Source organism: Lycorma delicatula, chromosome 3 (genome assembly GCF_047948215.1).
Source record: "Lycorma delicatula isolate Av1 chromosome 3, ASM4794821v1, whole genome shotgun sequence".
NCBI lineage: Eukaryota > Metazoa > Arthropoda > Insecta > Hemiptera > Fulgoridae > Lycorma > Lycorma delicatula.
Window position 1 is genome coordinate 181,202,137 of NC_134457.1, and position 26,220 is coordinate 181,228,356.

At 27.3% G+C, this 26,220-nt stretch overlaps 1 protein-coding gene across 1 annotated transcript; it reads right to left on the minus strand.

Moving 5' to 3' along the window:
• Positions 1 to 294: 294 nt before the first annotated feature.
• Positions 295 to 25,016, minus strand: LOC142322265 (cytochrome P450 4C1-like). Its single transcript, XM_075361160.1, has 13 exons — positions 24,859 to 25,016; positions 22,672 to 22,843; positions 21,759 to 21,865; positions 19,390 to 19,480; positions 18,276 to 18,461; positions 16,913 to 16,982; positions 14,909 to 15,035; positions 13,614 to 13,692; positions 11,611 to 11,720; positions 11,355 to 11,423; positions 7,676 to 7,844; positions 5,205 to 5,384; positions 295 to 993 (listed from the first exon to the last, which is right to left on the minus strand). The coding sequence occupies exons 2-13, from the start codon at positions 22,841 to 22,843 to the stop codon at positions 821 to 823; spliced, it is 1,533 nt and encodes a 510-aa protein (XP_075217275.1). The 5' UTR covers positions 24,859 to 25,016; the 3' UTR covers positions 295 to 820.
• Between the last annotated feature and the right edge of the window lie 1,204 nt (positions 25,017 to 26,220).

Below are 26,220 nucleotides of genomic sequence, written 5' to 3' on the forward strand. Positions count from 1 at the left end.
ATCTGTTAACTGTAAAATAGTAATTCCATTAAATTGAGTTCTTCATTGTAGTTTTCAGCTGACAAACAAGTTTTAAGAAATAATTTACTCTATACAGAATGTCAATAAATGTTGGTACATGTTACTAATAAATAGCTATCATGTTTATGCTGAAGGAAAATGTTTATTGATACATTATTTATTATGTAAAACTGTATAGAAAAAAAAACATTAATTAGTTACTCAGACTGGCATCACTATGGTATGAAACAATCATGTTGCTAGTCGAGGGTTAATGAAATAAAATTCTACTGATAAAGGTTAAGAATACAGTTTATTGAAATGGAAAAAAAGAGGAAAATAATAATAATGCAATGAACATCAGTAATTATTTCTAGTATGCATAAAATACTATAACAATGTTCAGTCTTAATAATATATTGCTAGATTGATGTAAAAAGTTGTTATTCTAAGTTAAAATTAAAAAAAAATCACAGATATATATACTAAAGCTATATAGTAGGCCTATTCTTAATTAATAAGGTAATTTTATTAATTGCTATATAATATATATTTACACACACACACACACACACACACACACACACACACACACACACACACACACAGAAATGAATATACATTAGGCATTTAATAAAAAATTAAAAAAATCTGCAAAGTGAACAGCTGTGCATCATACAACTACAAATAATGTACAATGATGAAAATTGTAACACACTACAGGTCCTTTTCAATGTGTTGAAAAGGACTAATCTGCCAGAATACATACAACTGTAACTGACAAGAAAAAAGTATATACATTTTTATAATACAAGTTATATTATGAACTTTCATTGTTTCTTGGATATAACCTTACTCTAATACCAGATTCTGGCCTTAAAATAAGTTCATTCATTAGGGTTAAATCTTGCAATTTTTCGAGTGATTCTATCCTGTAGTTTCTAAGTATAGATGAGAGAACAGTTTTTTCTTCAAGAAGAGCAAATTTTTGACCTGAAAGTAATTTTAATATTAATAATCATTATAAATAAAAATATGTTAATAGTAATAATACAAATAAAATCAGTGTAGTCAGTAAATTTGAGAATAATTGATTAATATGGTGTATCAGAAGTTTTCAGACGTCAAAGGCAGATTTGTTAATTAAGGATGTTCAGCCAACCGCATCCCTTATTCCTATAGTAATTGTAAATGTACCTTGTTACATTACATAACGAGGGTGTATTATTTTCAAACTTGTCTCATTAAACTGTGCAGCAGATATAAGTATGAATTCAGTATATATAATTAATATTTCAGAAGTTTAGGGTGAGTCATTCTTTCACTCCCATGTGCAACTGCAATTATTGCATTATGTGTATAATAATGTACTGTAAGCTATCACTTGTCTGGCGCCATGAAAAGTCCAAAATCCAAATATTTTTGATTTTTGATTTTTTCTTAACTGCATTAATAAGCTCTCATTGAGAGATTTTCAACGATGTATTATAAGTGGCACTTATTTTCATTGGTTCCAGAGTTATAGCCAAATGAAATTTTAATTAATGAAATAATTGGATCTATAAGGGGAAGGCACATCAGATTGAATTAGACTTCATCTCCTTTTTTATTAAAAAAAATTTTTTTTTAATCTATTTTTTTAACATTTTTTTTTTAAAATTTACTGTACTGATTAATTAATAATTATTAACACGTGATTTAAAAAAAAAGTTTTACAATAAATAATTATTCAATAACAACAACAAAAAAAAAAAAAATAAAAATGAAAAAATCAGAAGTTATTTGTGAAATAAAATTTTATGTATTTTTAAAAATGTGTAATGTAATTTAGTAGGCATTATTACATATGTGTATATGAAATAGAGTTGGTGAAACATTTGATTATTCAATACTAATTGAAAATTATAATTTAGAATTGTAATATTTTTGGATTTTATAGTTTAATTTTATTTAACTATTCTGGAATTTCTGTTTCATTTTATCTACAGTAAAGTTAACTACAGAGTGACTGAAAAATAGACTCTCACAAGAACATCTTATACACTAAGGCATACAAGCCCAGTCTTTTATAAATTGCAAAAAATTCTTTTCTTTTAGTTCATTACTCCTCTGATATTGTCAGACAATATCTAAGTCAGAGTTGATCATCATTTCGTTATTTGTTGCCATTCATTTAATGGCTCTTTGATTTCATATAATTCTTATGATCTTAATTTGTGTACACGTTCCCTAGTTTTCAAATTTTCTCTCTCTTTATATTCATCATCCTCTCTTAATTTTGTTATTCTTCCCTTGTTGTTAACATTTTCTTCCTCTTCATATTCATCTTCTTGTGTTTTTTGAACTATATTTCTTCATGTTATCTTTATTTTTCGTGCATGATCGTTTCTTTTTCATTTTTGATTATTCACCAAATAATCCAATAATAAAAACTGAATATTTTACACCGTAAGGTCGAAATTAACATATTTAACCAGTATACAGGGGTTTACTAAACAGAATAGTTTAATTATTATTAATAATTTTATTTATATAAAAAACCAGAAATCTGAAACTTTTGTTAATCAACAACTCACGAAGATACTGATCTAGTAATACAAGTAATAAAGGGACTTTTACTCTGTTCTAATATTTCATGTAAGATTGTTGAATTATTAATTAAAAATACTTGATACAAATATTTGATGTTAATAAAAACTAACATTTCAGCACTTGTGTAGCTGTCCACTTTATTAACAAATTAGAGGATTGTATTTCACTTTCAAATGAAATAAGTTTCTATCTAACTATAGATATCCTTAAGTTTCTATAGTATATGTAATTTAATAGGCGTACAAGGAAGTAATATGGTGTCCACATCAGATTTTTATTAAATATATTTGATTTCTACATTTAACCCTGTTTTAATTGAGATCTAATCTCAATCAGTTGATCTTTTTTTTTTGATATTGCTGTTTGGTCTGTAATTTTAGATACAGTTATATTTTTTGTATCTAATTTAGCCTCATAATCATCATGAGTAACATTAAATGATTATAATTAAAATAAAATAAAATGTAAAAAAAAATTATTGAAATGAAAAGGGTTTAAATTAATTAATTGGCATACATTTAGAGAATAAAATAATACTTAAAATTAAAAAAAAATCAAAAAGCCACTCTATATATATATTTATTTATTTACATAAATAATAATAATGATGCCAACAAAATTGGTGAACCATCCTGGTATTTGCATAAAACTTAAAAGTGTACTATTCCCTAGTAATAAAGTTTAAACTACTATTACCCTTATAACCTTAATTATTATTTTTTTTTATTTATTATTGTAAAATAAAAATAATAGATCATGTAAAAATCCATTTTTACCAGTAATTTGTTATAAAAAAGTGCAAGTCTAATCCTGCACTAAGGTACTCATATAACCATTAATAACAAATCCTATTAATATCACAGCCATTAACAACAATAATTCTGTATATTAGTTAACAGTAATTCATATATTACTTTGAACTGTCTCAGAATAAAATGTAAAAAAAATTTAATTATTGGTTGAGTTAAAAATTTACTTTCTTTGCAATAAAGTTTGAAAATTATTTCCATCCTTACAAAGTCTTATTCAGGAAAAAATTTAGTCAGCAGGTTGAAACGGTAAAAATAAGAAAACTTCATGAAACTACTATTTTTACCAGTAGGGGTATGTTCCCCTCCAATACTCTGATAAGGTGTAATAAATGAAGCTTCTCTATGTTTTATTTAGAGAGGAACAATAAAAGAAATGCCAATCAGTAGGTTAAAAAACTTTAAAGAATGAAAAAATTATTATAATAAAAATGGATAAAATTTAAAAAAATGTTTCATATAATTTTATGTATTAGCAATATCTTAACATTTCTGGACTCAAAACCCCCAAAAATATTGAGAAATACAAAAATTCTTATAGTTAATTGGTTTAGATTAAGAACTCATAATAATCCTTCCACTGTGTTAAATATTTTAACTGATGGTAAAGTAAAATGAATAACAAATATCTGCATTCCAGCAGCTATACATATTATATTCAGATGTATCCAAGTTCCAGATAGTCTAATTTAAAGGAGCTAAATAACCTTTTTTGAAACTGGTCACATTATAAAATGTGACCAAACTTAAACTTTTTTTTAAAGCAAATTTGTAGTTATTATTATAAGCAAATATTGACAGAGGACGGATAACTATAAAAATAATAATATATTGGCAACAATCCTAAGTATTATCAAAACACTGATTTTATGTGTTTTTATATGATATGTAAATTGTTATGGATTTTAAAAAGAATGCAGACTGCAGTCTGAGGCTGAGTGGTTGTATATTAATTTGAATTATCTCAGTTGGTAGTTTTTCAACCATACTGTTGTGTGAAGTCATGGCTGCATTGTTTTGAGTCTGAAATCTTATTAACATCATCTAATAAGTGATCTTAAATTTTAATAAAATTGTTACTAGTTAAGGAAACTAGTTTTTTGTCATAAAGTCATGATATGATATTATTGTTGTCTTTTTTAGTATTATTTTTTTATACTAGTAATTATATGGATATTCAATTTGGAATTAGACAAACACTTGACCTTTTCCAGCTCATCTTAAAAAAAAACAATTTTTAACTATCTTGTAACACATTCAATTTTCATGCTTTTGATTTCAGAATTTAATTCCTTATGTGAATTACATATATCTACACTGGTGGATCTGTGATCTTTATGGGTATGATTTTATTCATGAACTAAATTTTATTACAAATTGCAGTTACATTAGTTAAATTAAAACTATAGGAAGAGAATAGACCAGAATTTGCTCAACAGTTATTTGAGATACTAATAACCCTGATAAAAATATGGGATGCATTGGACATATCAGAGACATGGTTGATGTTCCAGCAAGTAAGTGGAAACTCCACTGGTTAATGAATAGGAGCTACTTCTACTGCCACAGAAGTAGCTGAAGAAATCTTGTAATACCTATCCAGGAAAGAAGGATAAGGATAAGGGTACAGATAGGGGAATGATCAGTGCATGAACTATTCTTTTGGATATAAATTATGTCTTCCCAATACCACAAGTACTAATATTCATGAACTAGTACATGCTACTGACTATATCAGCATTTAACAAATATCAAAATTGTTAAAATTTGTTAAATTGTATTTTAAATGATTTTTCTACATACCAATACAATTTCTAGGTCCAGCACTAAAAGGAACATATGAGTATGGATGACGTCCCTGAACTCTTTCAGGTAAGAAGTTATCTGGATCAAATTTTTCTGGATTTGGAAATTGATCTGCACATCTATGAACGTGAAATATTTCAAGATTGACTAAACAACCAGCAGGTACTAGGTAGCCATCTGTAATAGAAAATAGAAGTGTTAAAAATTATCTGAAATCTGTATTAAATAAAGAATTGCAATGCTACTACTTTGAATCACAAAACAGTTATTTTTCATGTTTCATCATATGGGGTTGCAATTGTAAACACAATAATTTAACAAATAAATATATTTTATAATTTAAAAAATGACAAAAATATAATAAACAGAATACAAAAAATTACAAAATTAACAGCAGTTAAAAATTGACATATAAAAAACACTTAATCTTTTATTAACTCAACTTATAATGGAATCTCAGCCTTATGAATTCATCCTACAGCTTATCTATGTTAAATACTTTGAACTACCAAAGAAGTAAAAAGCTTTTAAAACATGGTTTGATTTATTACTGTTTTATTCAAGTAATCATACTTATTTTAATCTGATCGGGATGATGACAAAAAATGATACAGTGGCTTTTCATTCTATTCTGATATTGTCTCTTACATGATTACATTAGAATAAAGGCAACAAACTGTTCATTAAGTTACCTGAAGAAATTTTTAACATTGTCAAGATTTACTGTCAGAGAACTTTCTTTTTAACAATGATCTTATAGTTTATAGGAGTTTATGGGTGGGCAGTTAATTTTTATGTTCCCTGGATTTTTTAATGATAAACTGTTTAATTTTAAGTCTAACTCTGCAACAATTATATTTTCCGGATTGGTCTATTTTAAGCTTGAAAATGGACAAGCTTTCTTGCCTAACCCATTCATGTGATTTCTATATGAAAATGAAAAGAAAAATTAATTTGTGATAAAATATTACCATGCTAAAAAATTCATACTGTTAAAATGAGAGTTAGATGTAATCTCATTTTACCCATTAAATAACGTGTTATTCTAATCATTGTTCATTAGTGGGTGTTATTATAAACATACAATATTGATTTTAAAAAAAATACTGTTATTTATTATACATACGAGGGTTGTCTGAAAAGTTTTGAGCCTCAACATGAAGATAGCAGCACTTGTCAACAAAAACTAGGTAATGTATTCGCGCATCGTTGAAAGGTACTCACTAAAATTTCAACCATTTGGACGCTTAGTTGTTTGATAATCGTTTGAGTAAGTCATTGCGAGTGTTTTGTGAAAATAGAAAAAAATCTAATGTTGTGCCGTGATTAAATACTTGCATTTGAAAGGCAATACGCCTACGCAAATTAAAACAGAGTTGGACGCTATTTACGGAGACAGTCTAATCATTTGCCGCCGTGAAAAGATGGACAGCTGAATTTATTAGTGGTCGTGCCAACTTGGTTGATCATCAGGGCGGCCAAAAACTGCAACCACCACCGATATAATCGAAAAAGTTCGCCAAATGGTACTGGACGACCGACGAATTAAGGTTAGAGAGATAGCAAAGGCGATGGGCATATCGAAAGAACATATTAAATATATATATATTAACTGAAGAATTGAATGTGCATAAGCTATCTGCGCATTGAATGCCGTGTTTCCTCACTTTGGAACAAAAACGCATTTGAATGAACATTTACGAGGTCCTGCAAGAGCAGTTTAAGCAAAACGAGTCATATTTTTTGTGTCAATTCATAATGTAGATCCACCACTACACTCCTAAACAAAACAGTGGACTGCAAAGGGTGAACCTGCTCCGAAAAAGACGAAGACGGTTCCATCGGCCGGGAAGGTGATGATGACAAATGTTTTTTGGGTTAGTAGCGGAATCTTGTTTATCGATTATCTTCAAAAAGGTAAAACAATAACGGGACAGTATTAAGGATGATTACTTTACAAGCTGAAGGCAGAAAGTGCAAAAAACGACCACATTTGAAGAAGAAAAAAGTGCTTTTCCATCAGGACAATGCTCCTGCTCACACTTCGACGGTCACCATGGCTAAAATTTACGAATTGCACTTTGCATTGGTTGACCACTCAACTTTGGGGCCAGATCGCATTCACCAAATCTGGCACAAGCGATATTTTTTTGTTTCATAACCTTAAAGTTTTGCTTCGAGGAAAGAGATTTTCATCGGATTAGAAGGTTATCGTATACATAAATGCCTATTTTGCAGAGAAGGACGCCAGCTACTATTTTAAAGGGTTAAAGCATCGCTGAAAAAAGTGTATAGACTTGAAAGGAGACTGTTGAAAAATAAAACTATACTTGATAGAAAAAACGTCTTTCTATATTAGGCTCAAAACTTTTCAGACAACCCTCATAAATACTTACCACTAGTAAATAAATAGATATGCTTTATATTAATTTGAATTAAGTTATAATTACAATTAGCATACTACATACCAAATGTAGTGTCTTCTTTCAGGTAGCGACCAATAAATGGTACACTTGGAAACAACCTTAGTGATTCTTTAATAACTCTTTCTAAATATTTCATTTCATTGAGATCTCTCATTGTTGGTGGGTCATTTGAACCACAGAAAATACTGTCAAGTTCTTGAGCAACCTTTTCCTGAAATCATTGTAACAATTATCAAATTATTCTTTTAAAATTTATTTTTTCAGTTCAAAAATAATAATTCTGGCTATTATCTTTTCAGAACAATTTAAAATGTTATTGTAATTTTGCAGTTTATTATCTATCTTCTTGTATGGTTTTGATGTATGGATTTAATATTACAAAGGGTAGTTTGAAAAAAAATCTATAAGGGTATAATTTATAATATTTGAAGGTATTATTATACAAGTCATTACTACACAAGCTAAGGATACACTAACCAACAATGTCAGGGAAGTTAGACACTGACATCACCATCAGGTAAGTTACAGACACTACCAATATGACAGCTTTTGCTTTTTGCAGGGCAAAAAATACTTTCGTGTTACATCTCTCGGGTACGATATTTGTTTTACAAAAACTGGACAGTTAAAAATTAATTAAAAAACTAAAAACCCGGAGATGCAAAGATACATCTTCAAAGTAAAATGCCTGTTATAAGCCTGTAAAAAGTGAAATAACAACACAGATATATCTCATATATATCTCAAAAAAAAAAAAAAAATTGCAGCCTGCATTACATATTTGGAACACACTACAATAATTTATATATTTGAATATAAACAGACGGCTCTAAGAAATTGTAAAACAGAAGACATCAACACTTCACTATCACCAAGAATTGTTTGCATGTTAGTCCCTACTTTAAACTTGCAATGCAATGTCGCATAACAGATACAATTCACAAGGATGTGGTGCACTGTCAATTGGCAGTCGCAGAGAGCTCAAATTGTGCCTGTTTGAGTCATCAGATATCCATGAGTAAGCGTAATGTGCCCTATTCTCAAACGCAGATAATAACCTCCACTCAACAGTTATTTCTGCATAAGGAGCTCCACGGTGAAACAGTGTTATTAATTGTGCGAAGTTTATTGTTAATAGCAGCATCCCACTCACTTTTTCACTCATCATGAATTACCCTCTTCAGGAAACAGACAAGGTAGTTAGAAGCAATGCAACTGGTAAACAGGTTGTTACCATGCTGCTGGAATTGGAGAAGGACCGACTGCTGAGGAAACCCGTGATAAATGCAAGAAGATTATCTTGTATACCCCAATCATGAAATATATTTAGGATTGATCTCCTCCATGCCGTGTCGTATGCCTTTTGCAAATTAAAAAAATACAGCAACCAGGCATTGGCGAAATGAAAAGGCGTTTTGAATAGCAGCTTCAAGGGCAACTACATCACCAATAGATAATCTGCTCTGGCAGGAACCGAATTGTTCTGGGGAAATCAGGGAGTTTTTCTCAAGGTACCACACTAGACAATGGTTTACCATTCATTCCATCAACTTGCACACGGTACTGGTCAAGGAGATAGGACAATAACGTATCGGGCATGACTTCTCCTTACCAATTTTCAGTATGGGGATTTCTAGTGTCTCTGACCAAGAATTTGGAAACAACTGGTTAGAGAATACCCTATTATAGATACACAGACATTATAAGTCACATTATAATACACAGTTCATTATAAGAAAATGGAATGTTTAATTCATGTAGTGAGTCTCTAATCACCAAAGGGATATTTTCTACCTGCAACTTAAATCTCACAAACTCAGGGCAGTACAATGTTGTAAGTGAAACTGCCCTGAATGACCTCTGTCGTTTAGGGCAGTTGCTCTGAACAGGGTTTCAGGGCCCTGAAATGTGGTTGCTACATGAAATGTTGTGGTAACAAGGTTTCCACCAATTTGCAGTCCAATCGACTGTGATGAATGTACTGATCCACACATGTATCGAACCTTTCTCCATACAGTAGATGATGGTGCTGTACGAGAAATGGATTGGATGCAATTCAATCAAGATTTTCGTTTAGCACATCGGAAAACTCGACGGCAAACAGCCCTCACGTTGTGGAAGCCGTAGAGCATTTCAGTTGTCAGTTTTGATAGAAATTATGTAAAGCCCTATGCCGGATCTCTTAGTGTTCGTTTGGAGTCTTCATCCCCCCAAGGAACAGCAGGCTGCCTTGGCTTTCCAGATGTTAAGGGAATGAATTCATTCGCGTTATCGAGAATCAGATGTGTAAACTTGGCAAGATGGTGGATCTTGTCATAATCGCTAAAGGAATCCTTGTATTCGATCTAGTCCGCAGTCTGAACCACACATCTTCGTGGTTGATTACAACTATTTGGCAAATAACAGTTACCGACTGAGATTACAACTGGTCATTCTTAAATAATGCACCAAGCATTATTTATTAGTAGAAATGGTAGTTTACAGGTAATACATTGGGGGGAACTTATACCCTTTTAAGTAGCAAGAACTAATATGACTCAGACTTCAAGGCCATAAGTAAATTCGCAATAGTCATCTTCAATTGGAATAAGCCAAAAAAACTTGACAGTTTTTACATATGATGTTTCTTTGAACTAGTGTTTAGTTTTGGGGCTCTGTAAACTCAGTATTCAAAGAATCCAAGCTCACTGAGAGAATAGTAGTGCAGATGATAGTCTCTGTAAGAATATAATAAAAACAAGTAGCAAGATGTTCAGATTAGTGGGTTAAAAACAAATAGCAGCATATATGGCCTTATCTGAACATGTTTTGATCTAAGACCATTGATATTCAGATTAGGTAAGTGCCTGATTATCTACTAGGTTTTCGATGTTGATTTTTTTGTGTTTCGGAAACTCCATTATTATACTTAATGATCAGTACCTTTTTTCAATGTAACCTGGTATTTTTCAAGCTATTTTCTTAAGTGCTTCAGAAAATTTCACTTATTAGGCATTTTTACTTTAGTTAGCTATATATTTGCCAAAAGAAAATTAATGGAAGCTGTTTCAAAAGTGCTGAATCTCTTAATGATGGTTATAACTTACATTCATCTTGTAAAACCATTTTTAAAAGATATTTTAAATGGCAGCATATTTACCAAGATGACGGTGATTTAATTTAGCAGTCTCTCAATTACTAAGGAAACCAAGTAAGTCAGCAGCTATTTCTTTTTCATGTTTATTATTACCATCAGGTAGATTGCATAAAATTTCAGCAGCATGGTGAGTAATCACATTTTTAAAACAATTAGTGCAATTATTTAATTCCTGAATTGGGGGCTCTGTATCACACAGTTTATTCAGTATTCAACTTTTCATTTGATGGATTTCCTAAATAATGGATCCAATTGGATTAAAAGTAATCTTTTTGACAATAAAATCCTTCCAGTAGAATAATTTAAAATAAGTAATCAACATGGTGTACACAGTTACAATTTTTAGCCTACTTTTAACTGAATTTGGAGCACAGATGAATAGAATTAGTCACAAAATATTACTTTTAGTAGTAGATCAGTAATGATGCTAATCAGTGACCTAATCAGCAGCTGAAAAAGACATTAGTTGCATATGGATTAAATAAATCATTAGAAACAAAAACTGGGTATATACTAAAATAAATGTAATTTTTGCTAAATTAATCAGGATCGGCATATTTGGATAAGGTATTAATAAAAAATTACCTGATGTTCTGGATGATTTCCTAACATGAAGAGTGACCAACAAATACCAGCAGTAGTTGTATCATGACCCTATTAAAAATAAAAACATAAAAATAAAAAAAATAAAAATCTGATTTCATCAGTATATGTAAACTTTACAGATAATAGGAATTATTCAGTTTTATTAAAATGAAAATTTTCATCAACAAAAATATATTTTTTATTTTATTTAGATGAACTAATTCTTTAAGTCAATAAAATTCTTTTTTAAACTTACTTCAAACATGAACGTATCAACCTCTTCTCTTATTTCTGTGTCAGTAAGTTTGTGACCCTGTTCTGATGCATCAAGAAGTAAATCGAGGAAAGCCAGTCTTTTTTTCTTTCCTGAAACATAAAAACACCTCTCCTATGATTTATCACTAACAATACAATAAAAAATGAAATAAATTTTACAAATGTAATTTTCCAGTAAATCATAATTTCTTTTCTTGAGGTATAAAACATGTTTTGTACTGAATAGATATTTATTACAAAATAATTCTAATGATTAAGAAAATTAAACGTTCAAACTGGAAATGCACTATCAGTTTTACAAATCGTGCATCCAAAATACAAATTAGGATATTTCATAAATGAATAAAGGATCAGTGGAAAAGTGGACTAGATGAAGAAGATTAAGCATGAGAACAAGTGGGTGATCTTAACTTTCAGATTAGTCTTGGAAGATGATCTTGAAAGGTATTTGATAATTTAGAATACAAAAAAATTAATTAATTTTAAAAGAATCTAGGTTTGAAATATTGAGAAAGAGGAGTTATTACAACCTGCACAAAAATCAGGTTTCTGTGAAGAAGATTAAGAAGGAAAAGATCCAATATGGAAGGTGTAGAAAAGGCCTATTCTATTCTCAATGGTTTTCAGTTTATATAAATAGAAGAGACAATAAAATATTTTAAAGAAAAGTTTGAACGCAAAGTAACAATTCAAAGGGAAAAAATCTTCAGACTCGATGATGATATTATTCTATCTTCTAAAACAAAAATAATTTTGAAGAAATACTGAAAGGAAATATGGAAGACAAAAATTATTTTTTTAACAAATTAAAAAAAAAAATTTAATTAATTATTAGTTTACTGAATATACACTTATGTATTGTCATATATTCAACCTAATTTTTTTTCATAAAAACTTAACAATTATAGAAAAAGTAAAATTAATAGTATGTTTGTATTAAACCTAAATTAAGCGTAATTAAAAAAAAAAAATTAGCCACATAACTTCATTTTTTATACTCAAAATGTACAATCAAAATTGAAGCACTGCCAAAATTAAATTTATAAATAAAATTCTAATTTTACTTGTATTATTAAACTAAAAAGGCAAAGAAGGCTTTAGAAATGTAAGTGTTGTAGAAGAATCTTTAAAACAAATTGGTGGAGTGTTTTAAATGAAGTGGCTTTTGAGATGAATTGTTGGAAAGCAATAAAAAATCAGTGGAAAACTATTACTGCTGGTTGGTTAATAATGTAGGCAGATTAGTATTATCTCGGCCTTTCTTACAGAAAATCACGGGTCAGAATACCATACAGGGATGGTGGTTTTTATACACTATAAAATTTCTTTTTAATATTTTCATCCACAAGCTCAAGCTTATATAATGGATTAGTCAGCCCCCCCATCAAAAAAAAACGTATAGGAGAAATAAAGGTTAGAATAGGTAAAGGAAATAAAAATATAAGTGAAACAAATATGCTGAAATTAAAAAAACAAAAAAATTACCACAAAGAAAGGAGTTTAAATAATAAAAACAGGAGTACAAAAACAAACAAATCTGTATTTGTAGCTCTGTAACCAAAAATAGCTCAATTATTTTCATGTGCAAATTATATTTATTTAGTCATTGTCACAATTGGGATGTAGAATATCAAATTAAATGACTTAAAAGAATGTGTACTCTTAGAAAGAGTATAAGATATACACATGTTTTCTTAAATATGAATTTGTGTGTAGGGTTTTATAACCAAACTGTTAAAAGAATGAACAGTAAAGAATTTGTTAAAATATTACCTCACATTTCTTAATCTACTTTTTTCTTTACTATTTTTTTTTGATAGAGAATATTACACTACAAAACTCATTTACTATCATAAAATGTGTTACAGTAACTATAATTAGTCATAGGCATGTTAGTTGCTGGAGAAAAAAAATTTATCATGCAAAATACAAACATATAAATAAAAACAGTTTTTTTTTAAAAGGAAACAAAAATGATTTTACCCAAAAATTCATCATCTTCTTCATTTTTGTTACTCTTGGTTGCTTCAGAATTTCTTAAAGATTTACGTTCAGCAATTACCTGTGAGAGACATACAGAATATATACAGTAAATATAATAAAAGAGAAGAAAAAATAGAATGAATACATTCAATAGAAGATTGACGTTAAACAGATACATAGCTAATTCTTCTGTCAAATTAAAAATGTTCTTTTTTCGATTTATATTACATATTTTGTAGATTAATAATACAGTTGAGTTTCTGAATTAATCCAAAACAGAAAACTGCTGTTTACACATTTTTCATATTAGAATAGCTTTATATTAAGTATAAGTATTTATGCATTGCATATATATATATATATATATATGAATAAAAAGATATTAAAAGTTCTAAAGAAATAATTTTCATTGAAGATATTTGTATCTATTAGTATAGATATACAAGTAGCAGCAAAACACATCACGTCATGTATCACATCATATATATATATATATACGTATTAAAAAATGGAAAAAAATTAAACAAGCAGTAAATGGGAAAGGTAACAAACAACAATAATAAATTCAATTAGCAGTAGCCAATAATTGTTGACCACTGCATAATGATATATAACATTAAATACTGAAGGTTTCTTATTAGTCTTATCTAGTTTTCAGGTCAAGGGGTGAGAAAGGTTTCTTTTAATCAAAACTGCTTACAGACCTATCAGAAGAGATCAAGAGATCTTTTTATAAACTCTTTTATATTCATTTTGATTAAGTTTTAAAAGGAAACTACTTTATGAATTTTGGTGTGTCAGGTAATTTTATCGAATGATTTTGAATTAGTTGTAACAGCAGTTGAAAAAGATGGTTATGGTAAATCTTATCAAAAAGTTATTTGTACCAGTTATATTTCTAACAGTGAATTAAATTAAAAAATAGTATCACATCTTAAGTTTTTGTCACTTTTTTGTAAGGTCTTACAATGCAATTACTGTAAGCAACTTGTTTTTTAGTAATTAAAAAAAACTGACCTATATCATAAAGTAATTGGCTGAATAATTGGCCAGTAACATAATTTGTAACTGAATGTAAGAACTAATTTATTAATCATTTTTAATGTGTGTGTGCACATGCGCATGCATGTATGTAGGTATACATGCATTACACATGCTTTTTTTAATATGAACTACCAAAAATCAATTTTTTATTTTAATTGTAACATTTGAAAACTCTTATGCTTGTGCCATTTCATACCAGTAGAAAGTTCCAGTTATCTAAGAAGTACAAATAGTATAAAGTAATATATTACCTTCTTGGTGAATCCATGAAGAATACTAAGATCTTTTTTATAACGAACTCCTCTTTCTGTAAGATTCCAAATAAATTGTGGATGCAGCCATGGTTTTGTTGTACGGTCCATTGTAAGTTCACTTATGCTTTAAAAATAAAACAATAACAGCAGATATTTAGTAAAACTGGTCTCTAACATAACTGAATGTAATTTATCTATAGTTCTAATCAGAACAGAACAGAATAAATAAAATTATTAAAAAATGCATGTTAAAAAACACATATATAAAATGACACATATATAAGACAAATTATAAATAATTTGTTTTTAACACTTGTTTAACACTAATATAAAATGATTTTAATTAAAGATTTAATTTATAACATTACTGTTTAATATTATTTTTTGTAAGTACACATTCAGTACATTTTGTATAACTTTAATTAATAAAAAAGGATAATAGTTTAACACAATTAAAAATCGTTTATTTCTATTTAATGAAATTTTACAATCTGTTATTAACTTTACATCAACCAATTTATAATACAGCAGAATATCTTTCAGTGCAAAACATACCTTAGATATATTAGCAATATTGTAACACTAGCTAACAATATTATAAATTTTTAGTTTCAATAATATAAAACAAGTTAAGGTAAGTATTTACTGATAATAATATCTTTAGTTAAGTCTGCAAAACAATCCATAAAGTTTTACCTAGACTGCAAAATACATTGTTCCAAATTTATCATGCTGTAATGAAGCATTATGTATGGAATAAGTATGTATGAAATAAGTCTGTTAGTAGGCAGCATTTTCTGTCACTGAATGTATAATAACAACAACTGCAATAAATTTGGAAATTTTGAGTTACATGTCATACAATCAATTCCATGATCAATATTGCAATTGCAATTACTGAAACTTCAGTAATTAAATTAATTTTTTATATTTTATTTTTAATTCCATTTATACATATTTTTTACTTTATGTTAAATTTTTTATATTTTTCTTTTTTTACAAACATTAGGATTTTAGATGTACTCATGTTTCATTTGTTATTTTTATGTTATGATTAATTCAAACAGGATAAATCATTTGTCAGTGTGGAACCATGCATTCTGTAGGATTTTAAAGAAAAAAAAATTAGCAAGTGAAAGTAGGAGTAAAAATAAATCTACTACAGAGTTGGAGTAGAAGTGTAGGATCCAGCTTAGCTGATAATTGTACGGTTAAGCAATTGTGTTTACAATTCTAAAATAGTTTTAGAGATGCTATATTTTAACAGAAAAGATTGGAATGTATAAAATAATAATAATCAATAATGCTTAAAAAAGCTCAAATTATTTATAACTGAATGTCCATCATTAACTACAAACAGGATGGTTGTTATGGGGTGTGGCAGGGTTTAGAAAAAGTGTTTTATCTATAGCAAATAATGTGATGACTTAGTTTTTGTTTGAGATTTCAATTCCTTTTGGTTTTTTGGTTGTACCCAATAGCAACTGTTATATGTACACCAGGTCCTGAAGCAACATATACTAGTTGATTAGGCACAACCCTAACTGGTAATTCAATTGAAGACCAATAGTCTATTAAAAATGATATTTAAAACTCTTGTAAATGTTTTTTCTCAAGAGACAAGTGCTTTCAGTATATTCTGTTATTGAAGATATGTCCACTAGCTATATTATATTATTGAAGATTATTATATCAGTTGCTATTGAACTCTTATCTTTTTGTTCATCAGAACTCTAAATGAAACACTACTGAAAGCTCTCAAATTTATGCAACAGAAAAGAAAGAGCTAACAACATAGCAATTTATTTTTTGAAGATAGTAAGGTTTAGCTGACTATATTGGTAAGATGTAAATCTTAATTTAACATTTTTTTTTTTTTAATAATAAAAAAAATTCATGAAAAAAAGAAAGATTATGAAAAGAATTTTTGCTACATTTATTTCAGGATGTAATTCTTAATGTACAAATATTACTCATACATAAAGGCTATGAAATAATTACCTGTATACTGCTTTGACATAGTTTGAATTTGATTCATTCTGAGCATTAATCTGAGTCCCCATAGCAGTTTCTAAAAAAAATAAAAATAGGATAAAACTGAATTAAAATATTACAAGATTAAGATATAATATTAAGATTAATCTTATAAGATTAAGAAGTTTTTAATTATATTAATATATCTATTATTTAGCTGAATATACCTATTCAGCTAAATTATTAATATTACTTGGTGTATGTATTATGTATTGAAGATTGGGAGGTATAGAATTTAATCAAGTAAGCACCTAGGTGAAAAGGTTGGATTTTTGTAAAATCATCAGTATTACCCAAACAGTGCATACAACCATTTCTATCAAATTAAACAAATACTAATGATGCAATAACTGTACAGATCTTTACATAATTTGTATGAAACCAGTGGAGATCCAACCAAAACCCAGAGTTCTGATTGTTTTATTTTTCTAATGGTGTTCTGGTGTTCATCACTGGAGAAGAAGAAATCAGGAATAAAAGAAGGGAAAATGAAAAATAAGAAAGAAATGAATTACTATAGATTAAGTTTGAAAGAAGAAAAGAATTTCAGATGGAATATTTTAACATCCTTTCCTGGCTGTCAGCATCAATTCAACCATCAATCCATTGAAAAACTGGGATATCTATACAAAAATGGGAGCAGTATATTTCTGGTCACTGGTCTTATATTGACCAGCTTAGGTAGTGTTACAACAAATTGCTTTGCTTCAGAACAAAAGCTATCTGAATAGACTCAGACATGCTTAAAGCAAGTCTCAGAAATGTAAACCCTTGCCCCTCTCAGAAATGTATGACGTAATGAAGTATTAACTATAAATTGACGATGATAGATAAATGAACAGTCAGTTTCAGCATTAAAAAAATCAAAAAAATCTTACAAACAAAAAAACAGATATCCATCTGATTTTTTGTTTGTTCAGATATCGATCTGAACAGTAGTGATTGCTTTTTACAGTGATGTATAAAAATAACTTTAATGTCTTTGAAAATTGTGTCAGTTACATTCAAAGAAAATTTGTTAAAAAGCAAACTAATAATGACATTTCATATTTTTTTATTCTAAAGTAGCAATTTACCAACTTTTGCTGTGAAAAGCTAGGGAAAGTAGAATATTATTTTTACACAATTTCAGAGTTTGTGTTGTCAGATATAATTATATCTTGATGACTGATGTCAAGTAGTCAATTCCATTTAGACAACTGATGACAAGTGTAACTTTCAGTGAAATTTTATGTAAAACTAAAATTTTAGCACATACTGATTTTTTATGTATACATCCATATTACAACACATACTTCAAAGCTTGCATTGCAAGTCATAACTTACTTACCACAAATTATATCAAGAGCACAGTGAGTGATGAATGGATATATATCAAATTCATTTCCATCAGCTTTTTTCTGTAACTTTTCAACAAGAATTTGACATTTTTCCCCAAAAATCTCAACAAATACATCAAGAATTTTGAAGTGAAAAGTTGGAGTGATCATTTTCCTGTGAGTATGCCATTTTGCTCCTGTAAACAAGAGTAGATAAATAATATATACTAAAATTTATTTTATGTAGTTGTGTGATAAAATAATAGTGTTCTTAATCTTGATCAACATATGGGTGGATCGTATTTAATATGCTCAATATAACATTTTATTTCAATGATTGAGATAGTAGACATCTATCTCAACAATTTAAAAATTTTAATTGTGCTGTTAATTATTTTATTACAAAAAATCATTCTGAAAAAGCAGAGATGTATGCAAGAATTCAATTGAAAAGAATTAATTTGAATAATTTTTAATTCTACTGCGATGAAACTTAGAATTTATGAAAACATTTTTATCGAGTATTTATATGTATATATTAAATTCTATAATATAAGTCACCTAGTACTGAATATTGAGATAAGAAGTATCTTACCTTAATTTTATCATGAAAGTACATTCACAGGATCCCACATTCTCAGTCATGACGGAATTATTTAATTAAATTGTATATTAAGAATGAAAAATACTAAAATAAACTATGTAGTTGATGTAATGTTTATTACATTACTGTAATATTAAAATAAAAATTGCATTTTAATTTATTACATGATTGCTACTATCTGTTGCAGTTTTTATAAGATTGCCTGCCTCAAACACTATCTGCTTGCTGGTTAATCAAATTGAAATTTTGTTTGTATTTATAAATGTAATATTTTTCTAATATATTTAATTTTTTGTCATCTTTATTAATTTCTATATAGTTTTATAATATAGAGTTTAAAATATAATTTAACAGTATAGAGGAATAATGTGAATCTTAAAAAATATTAATTTCAGTGAAATATAATATTTATACAAGAATTAATAAATGCAGACAAATTTCAAATGAATTTCACATTTGAAACAGTTAAAACAATTATAAAGAAGAAAGATTAGAATTTTGTACTATTTCGATTTACTTACCAGTTCCTGTCAGAAGTCCAGTTCCTAACCATGGTTGTAAGAATGTATAAGCCATTGATTTATCAATATGTTTTAAACTGTTCATAATGAGCTGCAAAAGTAAAAAAATAATAGAAATAAACATAATATATGCTTCAGATATTTTATTTATAACATATTTAATGAAAAGTTCAGAAATTAATTTTAATTTATTAAAAATAACTGTGATTTCAAAAAGGCATTAATAAAATGAAAGTAAACAAACAAATCTCAGAAAATAAAAAATATCTGTCGATAAGGTTGCAGATAAAACCATTTAAAGTAAAATTAAATGACAGTATTACTTCCTATGATAAAATATTAATCTAATATTAAAAATATGCTTTAAAAATAATAAAACTGTTGAACAACTGCACTAAAAAAATTGTAATTTTTAAATTCTTGTTTAAATTTTGACTTTTTGAAGTTGGCATCTTTTTAACTGTCATTATTAGTTTCTAATCTGGTTCTAATTCAAAAGTCAAAATTTAAAAGAAATAGAAAAATTATTAATTTTTTATTTTTGATGTGGTTTTGTTAAATGTTTTTTAAGAATGCTTATTTATTTACATTTTTACTTTAATTTTTATTTGAAATATGTTTAAATCTAAAAACAGCCTATAAAAGACTGATATGAAAAAAGAAGTTGTTTCCAAGAAAGACAAAGGTAAGAAATATGCATCTGTATCAAAATAATGAAAGGCATGCAGAAGAGAAAGCATGTATAGAAGAGACTGTATTAAGTAAAAGCATAGGCTGTATGGAATATGAACTGTAGAAATGTGTATCTCCATCATGCTTTTATCATACGTTCTTCTTTTACCCAAATAATTTGCCTAAGTTTTCCATTTAATTTTCATGAACATTCATGCAAAATTACTTTGAATATCAGAATTACGTTAGGCTGTATGTCATTACAATCTTGTACTAGGCAATGAAAACAAAAAATGAAAAATATCTACAAATCATTTATGTAGATTATTATACCAATTAGGTTATCTGGAAAAACAAAAATTTCAATAGGACCCTAGAATAACCCTTTCTCGACAAAGTAAAAAATAAAAATCATCAAAATTGTTTCAATAGGTGGAGTAAGGCTTTAACATAACATTAGAAAAAAGAAATAAATACATACGACTCAAATTAATACCACCTTCTTTTTCTTTGTTGGATAAAGTTAGATAAATTGTGGCTAATGTACACAAATAATGCATATAGGAGAGGGCTTCATGTAAAATAAAAGAAAACTAAGAAACTTATCAGAAAAAAGAATTACAGTAGAATGAGTTTCATAAACTCATTCCACACTACTTTACAAATTCAAAATTATTGTTATTTAGTGATATTGTATGAAGAAATTTTTTAATTATTTAATAATAATTATACATAATAAAAATAAAATTAAAGAAATTGTCAATATAATATTTCCTGTAATTAAACTTAATGCAATAATATTAGATACAATAAATTACTTAAGATATAATAGCAGTTATGTAAATAAAAGTTCTGGGTTTGAATCCCAATTGCAGTTTGGTATTACCTCTCATTATCATTATCATTTAGCAAACTAGTTTTATTTTATGGTGATTGATATTGGCCTGCATTTACTTACATGAATAAAATAATACTCAATGTTAAAATGTGGAAAATTGAATTATAAAATGAACAATACAAGTAAATGAACCTTAGTCATGTTCAACATTGAAGAATGAGATTTTCTAATTAAGCGTTTGTTCTGAAAACTTTAACAGACAATTATACATATCCAAAAATATTAAATTGAGTTTTATTTTTTTAACATAAAACGTTCTGCATGTGTACAGAATGAAAACAAATAGTTAACTAACATACCTAATGATATTTTATTTCAAAAATATTTATACAAACAACCATACTAACACTGGTACAATTACCACTGGTACATACTGACACTGACTAACACTGACATACTAAAACAACTGACTAATGTACTTTGTGTTAATTCAAGATGTTGATCTCAGTGGAATAAAATAAAAATAATATATTTTAAATAAAGTAATTATATGGTAATAAAAGAAAACATAATCCCAAAAGGATAAAGTAATGCAAAACATGGATAGAAGACAGGATGATATATCTGGAGTAGAATATGTAGTCCAAAGTAAAGGATAAAACCAATAATCTGTAAAGGGAGATTTTATTTCACCTTCATAAGGCTTGAAAAAAATAAATGATAGCAGTTAAATAAAAAAGCAATAACTGACAAAGATTAAAGAACATAAACAGTAATTATAAAAACAAAATAAAAAAATTAAAATTTTTATATATTTAATTAAATTTAAATATATGTGATTACAATCCAATCTAATTACCTCCACATGTTCTGGTCTTGTTAAATGTAGCTCAGCAAGGGGCCCAGCCCATGTACGAAATATTGGTCCATATTTAGCAGTTCTGTTGTGAAAAACTTTCATTAATTCTGAAAAAAATTAAAGAGTAGTGTAATTAGGATATATTTTTATATTGAAAAATTACAAAAAACTCTTTTTTTTTAAATGAGATGTATAGGCATCGATTGCTATGATCATTTAACCCAAATGGAAATTTGTAGCGTATAAAGAATGCCATACCTGACTGGGATTTGAACCCAGGACCTCCAGGTAAAAGGCAGAGACACTACCACTCACACCAAGGAGTGTGAGTGGTAGTGTGACTGTATAATAAAAAAATACAGATATTTTTCACATTACATTAATATTTCAAAAAATAAAAAATAAAACAATGTAAACTCAAAGCTTAGTTAAAAATTAGTATTTAAATGACTACATAAATTTTTGAATAAAGTAGTGTTGTAAGTGGAAAACAATATATATACATACAGAATTAATATTACTAATTTTTATTCTTTTTAATAAAAAATAAATCTTTACCTTAAAGCACTGAACTTATATGAGTTTGTGATATAAATGGTCATCAGTTTCATAAATAGTGGCAAACTTTTGCTGGGAATCAAACTTTAGTTCTGTAAATGTAACAATTTCAATGTATAGAAGTTATAAATTAATATTTCTAACTGTTTCTGAAGGTATAGTATTGAAATATCAGGGAATTTAAGTCGTAAGGATTTATATTTCACAACAATATTCAAAATAGTGTAATTCATTTGTGACAAAAATGTCTTAAAATATTATATATATATATATATATATTAAAATCATTGTATTTAGCCATTAATAACACACACATTTAAACATAAATACACAAAATAAGAGTAGTAACACTTACGGTTTCTTGGAACCATAAAGTCAAGAGCATTTCCAACAACTGGATAAGCAGGAGGTCCTGGGAGTTTGTCAACCATGTTTATAAATCTTATTCTTTTAATCGCTTGTCGCAGCAGATAGATTGCAGACACAACAAATATAAATAGACTTAACAATACTGATGTGTAATCCATCTGGAAGAGATCAAATAGAACATAAAAAAGATTTCATACTTACAATACATTATAATTAAATGCTACATGTACATTTCATATAGATAAGCATTTTTTGAAATTTCTGAATTATTTATATATATGAAGTTATTTTAATGAAATTATTTGAAATAAATTTTTATTAGATAAAATATATAAATAAAAATTCACGGTATAAAACATAATTAGATTCTAAATAAAATAATTTGATTAAAGTTCATTTAAAATTATATTTCAGTGATTTTCAGTTCTTGAGTTAATATTTAGCCATTTATTCCGCTTCTATAAATAGAAAGTAGAGTGAAAGAATAATATATATTTTTAAATAAAATAAATTAGCTAATTTCTTAAAAAAAGAAAAAAGCAACATCTATTTTACTTTGGCTGACTAACGCCTGTAAGTTGGAACATACCAGAAGTATCTAACTTACTGCAACTATTTATTTAATTGGTTAGTATAATTAGTGGGTAAAGTACATTTCTGAGTGTAGAAAGTGATTAATCATTGCCTTATATAACAGCGGTGAAAGTTCAGCTCTCTAGTGTTGTCTAATTTTTATATAAAAGTTGATATTATAAAATCTAACGCTAACGTTATCATGAAAAAATATTAATTTGTATTCTGGATTATAAACAAAACGTATATAATATGTTAAATAATATTTTATAATATTAATAATACTAAACTACATTATTTTTATGTAAATATACATAGTGATATATTATACTACATTACTAATACGGTTGGCATTTTTCAAGATATTATTTCAATAAAACAGGGGAATTATCATTATCAGAAGGTTAAGATAACCGGTATGGTTGCTGGACTAAATCAGTAAATAATACTGTAATACTAGTATACAATGCAGTATACTACATGATAATTATTATAATAATATTCATATTATTTATTTATATTTAATTATATTAAGGTAGAGAGCTTGTTTTGGTGTTACCTCATAAATTACTGAACTGATCTGAAAAAAATCATTTAGGCTATATATATTATACGCACTTATATTGGAAGGTACATTTCATAAAAACCAACAAAGAAAAATATTTTGAACAGATTTTATATATACATTTAGAGAATGTATTATGAATAATCACAATATATATTTCTATGATTTTCCATCTTCAGCTTAAGAGTCATTTAATAAAACGAATAAAGATCTTTAATCAAAAAAGATATGTATACAAAAAACTTATTAAAAAATAAAAATTTTTGTTAAACTTTTTATTTTAAACAATGAATTTCATCTATTTTAAACTATATTTGAGTATATTTGTGTCACATCAGAGCACTTAAAAAAAGGAAACATTATGCAAATATTTTGGCGTATTTGTGTTTATCGTACGTAGTTATTAAATTAGATTGTCATACATAAGAGTACGAGATGATCATCTAATTAAACTTTAATTTTAAAATAAATTGACTTTAGTGACATACACATAAAAATCTCGTTTTTATTTTCTTTTTTGTATTAAAATATTTTTAACCTAATACCATAGTTTAAAATTGCATAACACCTTATTAAAAATAATCAGTAACAAATTGTTACAGTTTTAACATATTAAAGATAAAATTTTACTGAATAATTCCATCAAGTATGATTGTATTTAACACTGTTACGCAATGGCAAAGGATAGATTCAAATGGAGAGTTCTTTGTTTTTCAGCATCCGTGAGAAAAAGAGAATTCAAAGCAAATGAAGTTTTACCGAATAGTTAAAAAAATAAAATCAATATTTAAAAAAGAAAAATAATAATAATTGTGGTTAAATTTTTGAATAACTTTATAATTTTATATATATTTTTTAAAAATAAACAGAATGTTTAATTAAATTTTATTTTGTTAATAAATAAAATATTAAAACTTAGCGGAATATATTATATATATTTATAAATATATCTTTATTATAAATAGAAAAAACACGATTTATAAAATTTATATGATAATTAGAAAAGAAAGATACTTTAATAAAGACTGTACTCACCTTAATTTAAAAAGATGAAGTATGTTAAAAATTATAAGCGAAATCGATAGACGAAAGGTATTAGGCGAAACATATATTCGGAGAACGTGTCTTATTTATATGGGGTTGTTGTAACGTTAATCTGGAACCGTGCCACGACGAGCCTCCCTTTTCGACCAATCAGAATGTCTATTATTAATAAATTGTAAACAAGCAATTTTATCATACGTTCGTCGTCATAATTATTGTACCGTATCGGACTTAGAACGTCCAGGTCGTGAAACGTCATGATAACATCGCATTTATCAATATATATTTTTTTTCCGGAAGAGTCCATAATAGCAGACTAAGATCACTGACCAAAGTTCTTTAATACTTTTATCGTTTATTTTATACATTAAAAGAAAGCGATACTGACAAGCTGTTGCAAATATATTGTGTGTGTGTGTGTGTGTGTGTGTGTGTGTGTTTTTAATAAAATTAAACATAGGAATTTTGTTTGTATACTTTATTCACACAAAAGTTACATAATGAAAATTTTGGGTTTATCATTATTTGAAAGAGACAGTAAACTAAGCCATTTAAAAATTTGTACGTGTTGTGATAGCTATAAAATATAAACACGTGTACACAAATGAGATCACGTATTAATAAATATTTATTTTTGTATCTCAAAGTTCTCCCGGGACTTTCATAACTTATTCTATTAGTGACAATAATGGTAAGAGTTCATATATGTCCTAAAATGCTTCGTTTGCGAGTGACAGCTAGTGAAAAATTTCGCTCGGATTACAGTATTTCTTTTGGTCTTTGACCTGAAAATCGAATAAAATAGTTCCCAGAACCGTATCTGCAGTAAGTTTTGAGAAATCTGGGGTGAAAATCAATAAACTGGGCTAAAATAACCCTGCCTTTCGTATTTCACATACAGTCATTTTTATAAATGGGTCATAAATACATAAATTTGTTTAAACAAAGCTTGTAGAGAATTTAATTCTGAACAAAATGGTATAAGATAAGTTGAAAAAAAACAAAAAAAGATAGAAAAATTCGAATGCTATTTATAAACATTACGTTACTACAATTGTCAGAAAGTACTAATATAATGTATACAAAACCCAAATTCTTTTTAGCGATGTGAAAAATTTGTACGAGATAAATTTACTGTTAAAAATTGCCGTTAAAAAATTGAAAAACAGACTGGAAATTACACAATTGTAAAAAAAAAATTAATTACTTAGATAACAATTTTTTTTATTAATGACAGAAACACAATAAATTATTTTAAAATTATAATTTTAAAGTTGTCAATAAAATAAAAATAGCTGATCAACAATGCGCAATACTATATTAGTGTTTAATTCATTTTGTAAGGTACATTAA